The sequence below is a fragment of the Parasteatoda tepidariorum genome, chromosome 4, assembly GCF_982258835.1.
Source record: "Parasteatoda tepidariorum strain Cologne lab strain chromosome 4, Ptep-v5.0, whole genome shotgun sequence".
Taxonomy (NCBI): Eukaryota; Metazoa; Arthropoda; class Arachnida; order Araneae; family Theridiidae; genus Parasteatoda; species Parasteatoda tepidariorum.
The window spans coordinates 41,988,252-42,004,296 of NC_141758.1; the positions used below are offsets into that span (position 1 = coordinate 41,988,252).

The 16,045-nt window shown below is 26.4% G+C and overlaps 1 protein-coding gene across 2 annotated transcripts in view; it reads right to left on the minus strand.

Moving 5' to 3' along the window:
- The window catches only part of LManII (Lysosomal alpha-mannosidase II), a 30,778-nt gene extending 16,065 nt beyond the window's left edge, over positions 1-14,713 (minus strand). Inside the window, exons 1-13 of one of the 2 annotated variants that reach the window (XM_016074312.3) lie at positions 14,343-14,713; positions 13,820-13,922; positions 12,694-12,867; positions 11,519-11,712; positions 10,026-10,131; positions 9,106-9,203; positions 8,522-8,593; positions 8,057-8,173; positions 7,009-7,212; positions 6,035-6,092; positions 4,637-4,676; positions 3,155-3,224; positions 1,293-1,415 (exon numbers count right to left, since the gene is read on the minus strand). In XM_016074312.3, coding sequence (XP_015929798.1) covers positions 1,293-1,415; positions 3,155-3,224; positions 4,637-4,676; positions 6,035-6,092; positions 7,009-7,212; positions 8,057-8,173; positions 8,522-8,593; positions 9,106-9,203; positions 10,026-10,131; positions 11,519-11,712; positions 12,694-12,867; positions 13,820-13,922; positions 14,343-14,432 — 1,449 coding nt within the window. In that variant the 5' untranslated portion in view covers positions 14,433-14,713. Of the gene's footprint in view, positions 1-1,292; positions 1,416-3,154; positions 3,225-4,636; positions 4,677-6,034; positions 6,093-7,008; positions 7,213-7,881; positions 7,999-8,056; positions 8,174-8,521; positions 8,594-9,105; positions 9,204-10,025; positions 10,132-11,518; positions 11,713-12,693; positions 12,868-13,819; positions 13,923-14,342 lie in introns of both variants that reach the window. The other variant, XM_043047027.2, reaches the window with a different exon arrangement.
- Positions 14,714-16,045: the final 1,332 nt, after the last annotated feature.

A 16,045-nucleotide genomic window follows, 5' to 3' on the forward strand; every position in this document is an offset into this window, starting at 1 on the left:
AGTTTCTATATAATAATAGTCTCTATATAATAATAGTCTCTATATAAACAATATTTGGGTTGTTAAGAAAGTGATTTTATTTTTTCCTTACGAAAATACAATACTATTTTCTTACAATGAATAAATATTTTATTGATTTATATATTGCCCATTCTGGTCCAATACTTTTTGCCTTCTTTCTGGCAGTAGTATGATTCATAACTCACAAAATTTTTGTTCTTTCCAGGCAAAAAACTGATCTAGGTAACTTTTGACCTCATTTCTTTTTTTTTTTCTAACCATCGTTGAACAGCTGACCCTATTTTAAGTTTACGACTACTAATGTTCAACTCCACAGCCTTGTAATTTTAAACCCTATTTAGAAGACAAGGGAAATCCTGGATCAAGTATTGGGAGAAATTTGCTTTCATGGAGGACTTTTCGATGGGACTAACCTGCATTTATATTACATAGAGAGGAGAACCTTAAAACCTCCCATGGCTAGCCTAGCGGCTAGGGGCTCTTATCCATGAATTTCTCATTTGAAGTAAGGGTGCTACCATTTAAAAAATTTTTAAAGACCCAAACAAATATTGTAAACAAACCATTTCTTGTTCCCAGTGATGACACACTTAAATAGTTAATAATTTTCTTAATATTTGCGAAACAAATTATAGACGTCTAATGCGACAACACAAATTTCTTTCTGTAAGAAAGCGAAGAACCCATATATTCAGCTTTGAGAATAAATCTAGGCATTACAAATGAGCATGGATGGTTAAGTTCGACAAATTTAATCTCTCAATGATCACACAAGTTGTTATTTGTCAGTTTGCATCAATTAATGCCTTCATTGTAGCTTCATCCACTTCAACTGTCACAATGAATTTTAATCGATATTTTGGAAACAAGTTTTTGCACTATCATATTGCGCCAATACATCTTCTCTATACACATCAGACAATTTTTTTCAGACAAAATTTTTACATTTTCAATAATAAAAAAGTAAAATATGCCAAAAATGCTGCTTTTCACTTTTTATATTTGAAAGGACAAAAACCAAAAACTTACTGCGCAAAATCATTCAAACTTTTTCACAAGTAAGCTTTCCTACATCTGCTTTCAAAATTTATAATGATTATAGGACTCAAGTGTGAAGTTGACTGTGAAAAAAATGTAAAATGAAGTCCTCTACAGGAAAAAGCGAAATTACTTTCCGAACAAAAATACAAATTTACCACTCTCAGACATTTAAATTTCATAACTTAGTACAATAATTTAAACTCGAAAATTTTGAGAAATATTTTACGCACAGCAGAAGAATTTTCAGTTATTTCACACTGGCTGATATTTAAGAGATTGCAGAATTGTTGCTTGAGTGCAGGTTCAGACTCGTTTTGAGGCATCACTTTTTCATAAGCTTCATTTATTACATCCTATAATGAAACAAAAATTAAAAACATATAAAAATAGAATTTTATCAAACAAAAAATTACATGACATACATCAGATAAATATTTCTGCTATTAAGGACTTTTGCTTGAATTTTGAAGAAAAAGTATAACAGGGGTGGTTGTTAGACAAAGTAAAAACACTGAAAATTTTAGTTATTGGCGCAAGTGCCAGCTGGCGATCGAAATGAGGTACAGGTGACGTACAGCAGCTACAATTGGTGTAGCTGCTCTATGCTACCTTTAGATGCTTTACCAGCTACATGGCAACACTTTGCATGCTTTCCTCATTAGCCAGTGGAGAGTCATAGGAAAAGGAAGTACGTTAGATTTTATTTTGATTTTCATATAGATTAAAAACTTTTATGTTAGGAAACTATATGGAACTGAAAATTACATTGGACATAGTTCTAAAAAAAACGTCATGGAAAATTGATAATTATGATAAATTATGAGTTGACTTTGCTAACTGAAAATTTTATGTGCAGACACTTGATATCAATATATACCTTATATGTTTAATGCTAAACAAAAATTTTTGAACTCAGATTTATACTTACCTACCAGTGAAGAATATCACACGTTTATAATAATTAATGTAAGAAAAACTTACTTCTTACAAGAATCGCGGTATAGGATTGTAAAATCACAAGAATATGAACTGCAATATTTGATTTTAAAAACGGGAAAATACAAATCGTAATATTGAATCTTTAATTTATGTGAATAGGTAATTCGATCCATTTTTAGATTCTGTAAATATGAACTGTAATGAGTAGTCTTTAAAACACAAATAAATACAAAAATCGATGTTTTATATAACGAGTTTTGATGACGAAATAACTAAATCAATATTTTTAAAGAAGAGTAAACACAAATTGCGATACTGAATTTTTAAATTGCATGAGTACAAACCTCAATGTGTAACTTTTAAATCAGGTAAATACGAAAATCAATGTTTAATATTAAAATTACATATTGATGAATTGCTATATTAGCAGATTCTGGAGTCAAAATTCAAAATCCGTCAAATGGTGTAAGAATCACGTGTATGTATGTAAACATCTCGATAATGAGATTTAGCAAAAGTTTCAAAAATCTAAACTTCAGTTGGCAGAACTCCATGAAAATTTTGTTGGAATATAAGTTTTCGATTCACAGAATTTCTTAAAACAAAGGTCTTGATGTACACGAAATTTCACAAAAAATCACTCGCCCTACTTCAATTCTTTAGATCCAGAAGGATTATACAAAAAACACAGAATTCAATCTATCAAGGCAAAAACAAAATAGCTCCTAAAAATTGAATTTGGAGAAATTTTAGATTCTTATCTATTTATCCAAATTCCATGATTCAATTTATAGTTCTAACTAAAAAAACCTGATTGGTGTACAATTTCGAAAATTTCAGAATAAATTAAGAAGGTAAAGAATGGCAATTATTTTTAAATAAACAAGCAATGTTTTCCCCTTATAGGTAGACAAAGTAACTAACCTCTTTAGATACACAAAATGTCATTTTAAAAAAGTATTATTTATATTAAAAAAGCATTATCCACATTATTTAATTTATATATTGAAAAAAACTATCTTATTAATACATTTTATATAGTTTGGAAACTATATGCAATGATGACTAATATTTATGAATAATATTTTTATATATAATAACAAGACACATTTTAACTCATAATAATAATAATAAAACATTTTAAATTACTTACATGACAACTTTCAATAGCACTGGCTAAAGTTTCTTCATAGTCATTGGTAACATGTTGTTTTGCTGTACCCCTAGAAAAGTTTAAAATTGATTATCTTGAAATATCAACAAAAAAAACAAAAACAATTCAAACGAACAATAGCTTTGAAAGAAACTGTACCAACAGAAATCATTATTTCACAAGACTAAGAAAACATACATTTATAAAACATACATAACATTAGAACAAAATATATATATATATAAATCATTAAGCAGTTTCTTAACACAGTGTTATTTGATAAAAATCAAGGACTAGATATATTTTTTAAAAAAAAGTTTAGACTTAAACATGCGCAAAGACATAAAAAAAAAAGAGGTGGGAAATAATAAAAGAAAAATCAGACACAAATTGAAACATTTATTACTAATTTACATTTTCAAGCTCCTACCAAATAAGTTTTATATTCACTCATATAATAAAGACTAATATTTAAGAGAAACAAAAGAAAACTGCTTACAAGTGTAAAGAAATGTTGGTCTAATCTAGGATTTATTTAAATTTTTTTTCCATCTTTAATATTCAGGGGTATTTGTAACACAAAGTGAAAACCATGAAAATGTTATGTGCAAAAACACAATATCAAGAAATAAATCTATATACCATACATGTTTCATATTTAACATAAATTTTTTAAACTACGATTTACAATTAAAGCTACTACCAATGAAGTATATCACACCTTTATAGTAACTATTTTAAAAAAAGAACTTAGCTGCTGGAATAACAATATTAAGTTTTAATATCACGTGAATTTGAATTGCGATATTGGATTTTAAAATCGTGTAAATATAAATCACGATACTGAATTTTAAAAATGCGAAAATACAAATCATGATAGGAAACTTTTAGATCGTGTGAATACGAATCGCGATATTAGATTTTAAAAACGCATCAAAACGAATCACAACATTAAATTTTAAGCTTGCGTGAATACAAATCGAGTAATTGGATTTTAAAAACATGCGAATACAAATCACGATATTAAATTTCAAAAACACGTAAAGAAAAATCGCGATATTGAATAAATCGATATTGATATTAGCAGATTAGCGAAATCCATCAAACGAAAGGAATCAAATAAGTGGATTTCCGACAATTGGTTGAAGAAGAATATGTATGCAAATGTAGCAACGGAATTTCGCTAAAGATAAAAAATTTAAATTTTGGATTGTGGGACTCCGTGAAAATTCAGTCAGAATATAAGTTCTTGATTTGCGGAAGTTCGCGAACCCGGAATTCCGGGGTACACTTGGAATACAGTCACCCCTGAATGTTTATAATTATTCTGATGAGAATGTTTATCCTTTACATAATGCTTTGAGAAAAATAAAATATAAAGGATAAACATTCCCATCAGAAATTATAAGAACATCTAACAATAGTAAATATTAAAGTGTAGCTTTAGGATGGTTAACAATTATTTATTTTAAAATTGCTTACGTTATAGCATCATGATGCTGCATGATTCCCATAGCTTCTCCTAAAAGATTATAAAGAAAAATATATCAGAGAAAATAAATTATTTCAAAATGAAAATAACACCTAATATTTTATAACATTAAAAATTTCATATAAATATTTTTAATGTGAATTGAGAAAATAAACTTCCATGAATAACACTAATTTGGAAAAAATAAACAATTCCCTAAACCATCTCTAAATGTCAAAAGCTGTTTTGATTGGAATTAAAAGTTATAAAAATATTTCTCTCAAAGTTTTTCTTATTTTATGGTTATTTCAGGTTTTATTTCTTTTCATTTAACTTTTCGTTTTAACCATTTTTTTTAATCATTTGAGTAACAATTCTTTATTTGAAAAGAAATAAATATTCCATTAATATTTTCAAAAATTCTACATATAATATAAAAAATAAGCAAATAAATTATTTATTTAATAAATTATTTACTCCTTTATTTTTTAATTAATTTCTATAAAATCATTTTAAAAATTTTAACTTAATTGGTTTTTAAAATTTTCCATATCTTGTAGGAGAAATGGGGAAGTAAAAATGTTGAGAGCTACTGAATTAATATAAACTTTGAAAACTAAATATTCTAATCTTCTAAAATATCAATAAAATGCTACAAATCTCTATAGGCAACTGATTTCCAAAATAGTCAGGTTCCATTTTAGTAACATAAGGTTTCTTTGAAAGCATAGAAGTACATTTTAATTTTTAACACTGATAACAATTATTCCATTAAAAAAAAATCTAAATCCCTTAATTTAAATTATTTCCCTCACAAGTTTTTCTCCTCTGCTTTGAACACTCTGAGTATTGATGCCTTAGACAAAATTGAACTAAAATTACTCAGCTAAACTGTTACCAAAAAATCATCTAACAATATAATTAATTGCTAACTTAATTTTTTAATAAAAACTATATTAAGGCTTTAATTAAACTATAAATTGCTAACCTGATTTCTTCTTCAATTTAAAAGAAATAATTTAAAAAAACATTAAGAGATAAAATTGAATAATCGCTAATTATACATTTTAGTATTTGATTTAGCTATTTCATCTTGAAATAGAAACAAAGCAAAGTTTGAAGTTTTATATTCAAAAATCAGCATTTTATGCGATTAAAAGCAGAATGTTATATTTGTCTAAAAATCTCTTTAACAGAAATCAAAGTTCTTAAAGTAATGAAAGTATTGAGAACCAACAAAATAAATGCAAGTCCTAAAACCAGTAGGGGAGAAAATTGTAATATTTATAATAAACTTATTATTCATCAAATAGAAATGTAACATTGAATAAATAAAAATGATAAACATTTTACATACTAAAAATCCCAAGAAAAATTTGATCAAGGGTAAATAAATAGTATATTATTACTCATAAAATGTAAGGTAACTTCTTCAATATCTGTCCTGGCTGCCAACTGCTTACAAACCTAGAGGATAAAGGAAACTGACAATTAAATATATTAAATTGAAATCATTATTAAATGGTGATTTGGTTGATGCAAAATAGTTGCATTTAAATTAGCACAGAAATTATATATCTCATATATTATTCATTATATTTCCTTTCTAATATTTCATTTATTTCTTTTGAAAAGGGTAAGCCTAAAGCAGCAATTTTATAACCTATTTAACTTTTGCATATCTGTTTAATATATTCATAACAGCTGATATATTTGATTTACTTAAAAATTATAATCATATAACTCAATAACATTCCATTAGTCTAAATATATTTCCTATTCGGAGCTCATAAATTAGCTAAAATATATAATAAATGAAGCTGCACGTGATGTATACCACAGAAATTTTTATCGGTTTTTCATAGAGAAAAACACCATGCAACACAGTGTGCTCAGTTTGCAACAAAACTATTCTACAGACAGAAAGAGATGTATCATGAGTTTTACCATTTTAATTCAACTAAATGGCACATGCTATATATATATTGAACGTCTTTATTAAACAAATATATTTTTTTTCGGCTATTGAGTTTAATTACTATACAGATATTACAAAAATGCTTTTAAAAACTAAGAGAATTTAAGAATAAAATATTATACATTTCATAAAGTCGAGTATTACAACAAAATATCATGCACTTGTGTCACTCAATTCAAAAAATTTTGATTCATGTTTTCAAATTTCATGATCGTATAACCTAAACTATGAACAAAACTAGCATCTAATATATATTAAAAATCTTATGTAATAATAATATAATTATCTATGTCTTGTCATGTGATTCTTGATAATCAGACAGCTAAGAATTATAATTTTATAATTAAAATTGCAACTATTGAAGTTATTAAGAAAGATTGATAAAGTTAATAAAATAGAGCACACCTGAAGTTTGTTATTTCCGATTCTTTCATAACGTTTCAAAGCAGGTCTGCTTGTAAAATAACCAGTCCAATAAGCATGAGGATCACTTGCATAAGGTAAAAAGTCATCAGTCTTAACTGTCCAAGAATGATTAGCTTTATTCAAAGCATTCAAATAACAGGAAGGCGTAGAATAAAATACATTCACACGGCTACCATTGGATTGCTAAGGAATAAAAATGTTATTAAAAAATAATGGAATATATTATTAAGTAATAAACAAACATTAAAATTACTCTGAATTAAAAGTAAAAAAAATATTAAGGATTTTTTAAATCTAGTTTTATTGTAAAAATCTAAAACCTGTAGTAAATTGGAAGTAAATATTACTTAATAAGTAACCGAAAAAATGTCCAAATTAAGAGAAGTGGAAATATTAAGTTTTACTTTGTTTATCACCTCATTTATTTAAAAAAACATAAAACTTGTGGTAAATATTCAGTGAAAATAAAACATTAAGGATAACACACAAAGATAAAAATTACTCTGAGTTGAAAATCTGAATCAGAAAGATTTAAACGTTGTCATCCTTTGTCAATCTGAGAAGTTTTACACGAAAAAATATTATTTTAATATTTAAAAGGTAAAAATTCATTTACAAAAACATTCACTTCGATGTATAACAATTTGATGCACAATACTAAATCTTATCCATAAATAATAAGAATAAAGAAATTAATGTCACAAATGAAAAATTTGAGTTTCTATGAACAAATATTATTTAAAAGAAATCTCTTAAATACTAAAATATATTTTTTTAAATATTTAAATACGAAAAAACAAATACATTTTAATACAGAATACACAAATCCATATTTCAACGATACATACTTACTTTTTCATTGACATATTTTATTAATTTATCCAAGTTTTTAAACCAAACAGCTGCATTTTGATATTGAAAATCTTCTCCCATAGTCATCACAATATGATTTGTAGCATAAGATTTAGCCTATTGAAATATGTGAAGAAAAATACACAAATTATAACATTTAAAAAATTACACATACCTTCTCATTAACATGCAATATAAGTTTGTCCAAATTTTTAAACCAAACAGCAGCGTTCTGATAATTGAAATCATTCCCCATAGTCATGACTATATGATTAGTGGCATAGTATTTAGCCTGCAAGAAAAGTTAGCTATGAAGTTGAGATTAATTGGAAGAAGTAAATGACAGCCATGCACATGAGTAGTATGGAAACTATATGATATATTATTTATAGGTTTACAAGTTAAGTTAACTATCAACTTAAAATTGAGTGTAAGAACAAGAAATAGTCATGCTAGATTGAAATATAAAAAAATTTCCAAAATGTAAATAAAATATTAGTTTACAGAAAAATTATATATTTTTCAGAAAGCAAAAATGAAATTGAAATTTGTACTTTCATTATCATATATAAAAGCATTTATATCCATTGCAAATGTAAGAAAAGCAAAAGAAATAGCGCATATTTAAAAAAGAACAAACCTGATTTTCAGCAATGTTTATAAATTCAGCTACTCTTTGATCAGCGTTAAAATTCTTCAATGTTGGATCATCCTAGAATAAAAGGAGGGGAAAATGTTTATAAAAATAAACATAAAATATAAAAGTAGTCAACAGAAAATTAATTGCTCATTTTTAATCTAAAAATTTGTTTCTGAATTGCATATTATTATTTTGTGACATCTCAAAAATAAAATATAAATTAACATTAAGCATAAAATAACATATATAATTATATATAACTAACATACATTAACATATATATAAAATTAACATTAATATGTTAACATAGATACAATTAACATATATAACTCCATATTTTCCAATCAAATAGTTTAATCCAATCTAATTGTTTTCTTTTCTAATCCAATTTGCTTAAAGCAATTCTTAAGATCAATAAGAGGTCAATATACAGGGGTGAGATCAGAATGTGACAGAACAATTAAATGTGTAAGAAAGCATTGTAAGGAACAATTAAATGTGTTTAAAAACATCAATTATCTGTAAAATATTGAATTCAATCATTTGCTTTTTTAAAAAAAATCAAAATTACATAAAAGAAATACCATTATTGGTGGGTCATCGCAAAGTATATCAAAACAAAAGCCATTTGGAGGGCTGTATGAATTTGGTAATGCTCCAGTAAATAAATCAGCTCTCACACCTACAATAAAAAAAACATATTACCTAAAAGTTATAAAAGGTAAGTAATTATTACATTCAATTTAAACAATTGCAATTTTATATAAAAAAAAAAAATTTAAACTACAACAAAAATTATTACTTTTAAGCAAAATTTCTTTTAAAAAAAACTTTTTCTATTTGTGCAGACGAAAGATAGTTTTATCTTGTGTATCATGGAAATAGAACAAAAATGAATTTTATGTATTTTAAAATGTACATTATGAAATGAAATCCTTTTACATTTTAATTAAACAATTTTGATCCATCTGTCTTAAGAGAGTTCAATTTAATAACTGATCTCCTATATCATATTTAAAAGTGTTAGATCACAAAGGAAAGTAATCTTTTCTCCCTTTTTCTAAAAATGGAGAAAAAAAAATAAACATAACATCATTATGTTTCATAGGAAAAGGTCTATGCTAAATATATTTTATTTGCTTATGTTGCTAAACATCAAGTTTATTTAGTACTTATTAGTTATCCTTTATTATATTTCATTCACTGCGATTAAATTTACACTATGAAGTATAAATGCCTAGTTAATTTTTGGTTCAAATCATCATTTATCAGAATATCTACACAATTCATAAAGTTTTGATACAATTTATAAATCAAGATTTTAATAAAATATAGTTCAAAACTAATAATTAGATTAAGAAAAAGAAATAATAATATAGTAAGAGATCAATGGATTTTAACTAAATTAATAATTAGTAAGATAAATCAGCAACATAAAAATAATGCATAAAATAATTACACTTTATATCAAATTTCTTTCAGAGTTCAAAAAAGCAATTCAAACCTAAATTTATGCTAGGTTTCCAAATATGTTCCATTGTTTTAGTTTGCAACCTTTTATCTTTATCTTGATAGTCTAAACGACCGAAAAACAAACCATCAAAGTACATCTATAATTAAAATAAAATTAATAATTTTTATAATTATGTGCAATGATGTTAAGACATATGACAAAAAGTCAATGAAATGAAAATATATGGCCTTAGAACAAAAAACAACAAATCATCAGGTAGCAAATGAAAAAAAAATAAATAAATATATATATATATATATATATATATATATATATATATATATATATATATATATATATATATATATATATACCAGTAGTCATTAGATTAAAACATATTTAAAAGTTGAAAATTTTAGTAACTCTTTGCATGTTTTCACCTATTTTAATTAACATTGTACTAAAATTGTTAATGAACATGAAAAAGTATTTGGCATAACTTTTTGTGTATATACATTCATAAATTGTTTGCTTGTGTGAAACTGAAATACAATTTACTTTTAAAAAACAGAAATGTCAATAGAAAAGAAATTGAAATTAATTGAATGGTATGGGACAATTTTTAGCACAATAATCTTTTTACAGTCTAATCATTTTTATGGCAAGTACATACATAAATACAATTTTATAATATGTTTGATTTTAAAATTTATAAATTTTTCAATACTTATTTTTTTTTAAATTTTAAACACAATTGTTGAATTAAGTTTTAACAGCTATATTCATTCCAGGGAAAATATGACATTTTATATCATTGGTAGTTACAGATTTTGAGAGATAATAAAACTAATAGCCTTTTTATTGCATATTCTATAAGTCAAGTTACAAAAAATAGCTGCAGTATGCAAAAACTTTCCTGCAGAAAAGTTATTTTTGAAATTCTGAATTATTTTCTTCATTTAGATCCAAATTAAGCATAAAACAAACAAACTTACATCAAGTTAGGTAGATTAAGAACCATTTTGCATTTGGACAATTTTATATAGAAATTTCTCCTGAATATATTACTTTCTCATTAATAACAGGAGATAGAACTGGTGTTTAGCAAAAAGAAAAAAACAGGAGAAAGGACGTTTTCAGATGTTGCAAATGCTCAAATGTTACATATGCTCAGTAAAACTTGGTAGTGCTCAGTAAAACTTGGTACAGATGTTACAAATGCTCAGTAAATATTGGTACAGATGTTACAAATGCTCAGTAAAAATTTATACAGATGTTACAAATGCTCAGTAAAACTTGGTACAGATGTTACAAATGCTCAGTAAAACTTGGTAGTGACATAAGAGAAGAATACTAGGAAGAGTTGAGTTACTCATTAAGTGTTGAATATTATACATAGAAATAGTACATGGTTACACAATTTCAAACTGGTCCGAATGTAAATTGTACATTCAATTTTCTTTTAAAAAATGATTTAACACATGTTCTTAGATTCCTTCTGATAGTAAAATAATTACAAAGTATAACTTGTCATAAACTTTTACCTGAGCAAATAATGATGCCTGTTCCTTGGAATGACCAAATGGATCAATCTGCCATGCTACTTTTGGAACACCACATTTTCCAAATGTATCATTTAAAATTCTAAGTCCGTACGTCATCTGATCAACAATTGAGTTGTAATGTGCAGCCGCTTCATCATTCATACTCCATCCACCCCCAATAAATTCTAATTGTCCTGAAATTTTAGTACATACTCAATTAGAGCAAAAAGTACTGATTAGATAGTTACATTAAAGTTATTGATGCAAGAGACAAATTAAATAATACTGGAATAACATTGTATTGCAAATTTGTTAGTATATATTGTTACACAAATTTTCAACCTAATAGTTATTTTTTTCTTTTTTAATGGAAAACAAAAGAATTTCATTATAAAAATTAAAGAAAAAAAATAAAAAACATTATAGTTGAGATATTGAAAATTATTCAAAAATTTATAAATATATTTATAAATTCAAAAAAGAGCAGACATTTTCAACAAATTAATGTTATATATATGGTAATCATGGGTATGGAACAATATGGTATGGTACAATGTCAGAATCAAATTCGTTATCGAGAATTTGATTTGAACTTTTAAAGAATTTTAAATGTAGAAATTATGGTTAATTGTAGCAAAATTATGAATAACTGAATATATTTATAACTTTTCAATAGTAAATAAATTTTTAAAACAAAAATATTAAAATAATCTATGAAATTTAAAGCATAAATCCTTGAAATTTAACTTAAAAATCACAACTTTGGAATAAATGTATTTTTAATATTAAGAAAATTTTTAAATGACCACATTTTAAAGGTGACATACAAGAGCGACAAATGTAGTGCACTTAAAATCAAAGCAAACACTGGAATCAAAAATGTATGTTCGAGTTTACAACTTTGTAAATATACATATATATTTTAAAGCAGTAAAAAATATAACAAAACAGACAAGTTTTTAAATGGTCTATTGCATTGCATACTATGTTACTAGTTGTGATTATCCATTAAAAAATGTTTATAATAGTAAATTTTTATATCAAATAGGGACACATTTTTAAATTCTGGGATGAAGAAAAAAACTTTAATATTATGTATTTTCTTAAAAAAGATCAATTTTAAATTTACAGTATATTAATTATAACAAATTATATAATGAAAAAAAAAGTCTTACCATTGCATACCAATTTCTTTATGGAATGGCGTACAGAATCGTGCTGCTCCCTCCACCAACGAGCAAAGAAAGCAGTCTCAACATAAATGAACTTTTTTGCTGGATCATGTAATAAAGACTGAACCACTGAATCAAGTATGTACTGAACACCAGCACGCTGAATGGATTGATTAGCTAAAATAATAAACATTATAAAGAGTATAAATGAGACCTTAAAAAATTAGAAACACTTTATTTTAGAAAAGTACATAAAAATTTATAGTAAAATGACTAAGGGCTAAATAGCATGTCATATTATTTAAATAAAGTTTTGGCTTACTTTTAAATTGCGATCATATTTTAATAAAATTACTATTTGCTATCTATAAGTCACCACAATTAACTTACAAAGTCATAAAAAAATGAAATAAGTTGTTGCCAAACTTATCATTCGACAAATAAATGAGGTGCATAATTGTGAAAAAAAAGTACATAACTAGCAATGTATTGATCATTTAAATAAATATATTAATCGACTAATTTTTTAAAAAAAGAGAAGATAAGTTTTGTGGGGAAAAAATTATTGATCATTGCTTGAAAATCTGTTGCAACAGATTTGCTGATACTGAGATCTGTTATAACAAACTGTTTACATTACGAACTAACACAAGCTGGGTTTGCTTGGGAAGCGAAAATCTGCGAAAATCTTTCCAAGCCATGACTTGAGAGGATTTTTGATGCCATGAGTTGAATCAACATCAAGTCACGGCAACTTCCTGGCAACAGCCTGCAAGAAACTAAAAAGAAACATCACAGAAGAGGACTAACTTGAAAGGTATGACTTTGTAGCCTACTTCATGCAAAACTCTAAGTTTTCTTTTCTTCCGTTTTTTTTTTTTTTTTGTGCAAGAGTAAAATTTATTTGGCGCCTTGGCAATTGTAGGTGACACAACAGATCACGATACAGAAATGTCCTTATTCTTTTTTCTCTAATTTATAAGAGGGAGAAACGGGGACAAAAAAATATCCAGAAACCAGTCGAAAAGAATTTAATGTTGTGATTAACTGAAAGCAGCTGTTACAAAAAGTAGATCAACTTTCTTAAATATAAAGTTAATTAATAAACAATAGAAATTATCTACTTTACCTCCATAAAAATATTGATCAACAGTTTTTAACCATCCAACATCATTATGTGTGTGGCATACTAAATGCACATTAAGCTTATCATCTTCCCCTTGAGGGCAGTTCTATAAAGAAAAAAATGACAAGATTATCAAAAGCCACAAATAAACAATTTAGCATTTTACATATTGGTATCGCAAAAAATGACAAGATTATCAAAAGCCACAAACAAACAATTTAGCAATTTACATATTGGTATCCTAAAAAATGACAAGATTATCAAAAGCCACAAACAAACAATTTAGCATTTTACATATTGGTATCACAAAAAATGACAAGATTATCAAAAGCCACAGATAAACAATTCTGCATTTTACATATTGGTATCACACATAAGTAAATTCTACATTGTTAGAACAGTAGGTTTACCAATGGACTAAATGCCCCGTTGTTATTTACGTAGAATAAAAGTTCCTCAGCAACAGAATAGCTTGATAAAACAAATTTCCATTTCTAAACATACAAAAACCATAATTTGAACATACCTGATAGTCGTATTTAAGGTTTTCTTTAACAGGAATACCTTTAGCAACACCAAAAGCAATTGTGACGGATAAAAAAACGAGCCACTTCATAATTTATTTAAAATTGTTAGTTCATATACGCGCTTTGAAAAAACTTTTGATCAGAGCAACACTGATCAAGTAGGTTCGATCAAATCACTCTTATTTTTCTGTTTCAGATAACCAATCAGTTAAAAATCACTTATCGGGATTAACTTGACAACAGGATCAAAAGCCGACAGAAACAAAACAAAGTTCTGTTTGTTTATATCACGTGCTTTATTTTTAACGAACGTCTACAGGCAGGAGTTAAAAGTTGAAATTTAGCGCCAACAAACATCGCCAATGTTCGAATATATCGCAATGTGATCGATTCTAAATATAAGTTAAAAAAATAAAAATTTGCGTAAGTGCGAAAATTCTACAGCAATCGAAAGACAATTTGTAACGATAAACAAATTAAAAATAATAATAATAAAAAAAAATAAGGAAACCCGTGCACTATATAATTTGACTTAAATTTAAATCCTCAAGTATGCATTTCTGGTTTTTAAAAATAATTTATTATAAATTTTTATTAGCGTTCTTCAGTATTTTCAGTTGTTGTAACAGCTTTCGTTTTTATTCGCTTAACTAAATTATATTTTTAAAAAAATGATCGGATGAATGAATAAATGCAACAATCCAACTTGGTAAGGATCCAAACATTTAAACAAACATATTATTTATAGGTATTGATAAAATTATAATGAAATACATTCTAAATTGAAGATATTTTAAAACCAGATTTCGTTTCTTACAGCCCCTAATAAGAAGTATTACATAAGCGAAGATTATCACAACATAATCTACTTTAATTTTTGTCAACAAAATAATCATTTTGTTGAAATTTGTGAGAAATTCTTCACAAAACGTCAGCAATATTATTCGCAAATACAAATGTTTTATTTATTTTTCTTTGTGCAAGAAAGAAGCAGCTCATTATTTCATGAATTGTTTAGAAAATGCCTAATAATATTATATGCATTGTATAAATAACATGTATTTATTGTATTTTTTCATAACCGTCGTTGAACAGTTCATCGAATTTTTTGTGTTTACGACTTCTAATGTTCAACTCCGTAGCCTTGTAATTTTGAACCTGAGCCAGAAGGCAAGGGAAATCCTAGATCAAGTAGTGGGAGAAATTTGCCTTCGTGGAGAACTTTCTGATGGAACTAACCCGCACTTGCGTTACATGGAGAGGAAAATCATGAAAACCTCCCACGGTTTGCCTGACGGCAAGGGGACTCTAACCAATAATCCGTTTATCACTGAGGATATTTTACGTCAGCACTGTGATCTGTTCAAGCCGGATGCGGAATTCGTGTCGACCAGCCTTGACTGGGACTCGAACCCGGTTCACCTCATTGAAAGGCGATCGCTCTGTCCCGTGAGCCATCATGGTTCTTATTTATTGTATTATACATATCGTATATTTAAAAATATTTTGTATGTTTTATTTTAGAATTTTTCTTAATTTTCGTTAATTGACAGAAAAAATTATCGCTTAAAAATAGTTATAAAAATAGGCAGCATTGAATAAAAATTTCTTTCCTACTTTAGACAAGCGCAAATAAGACCACATATTTTATTTCTCCATGTTTTCTATTCATGTTTAGAGTTAATATGCTTAAATTGAATAT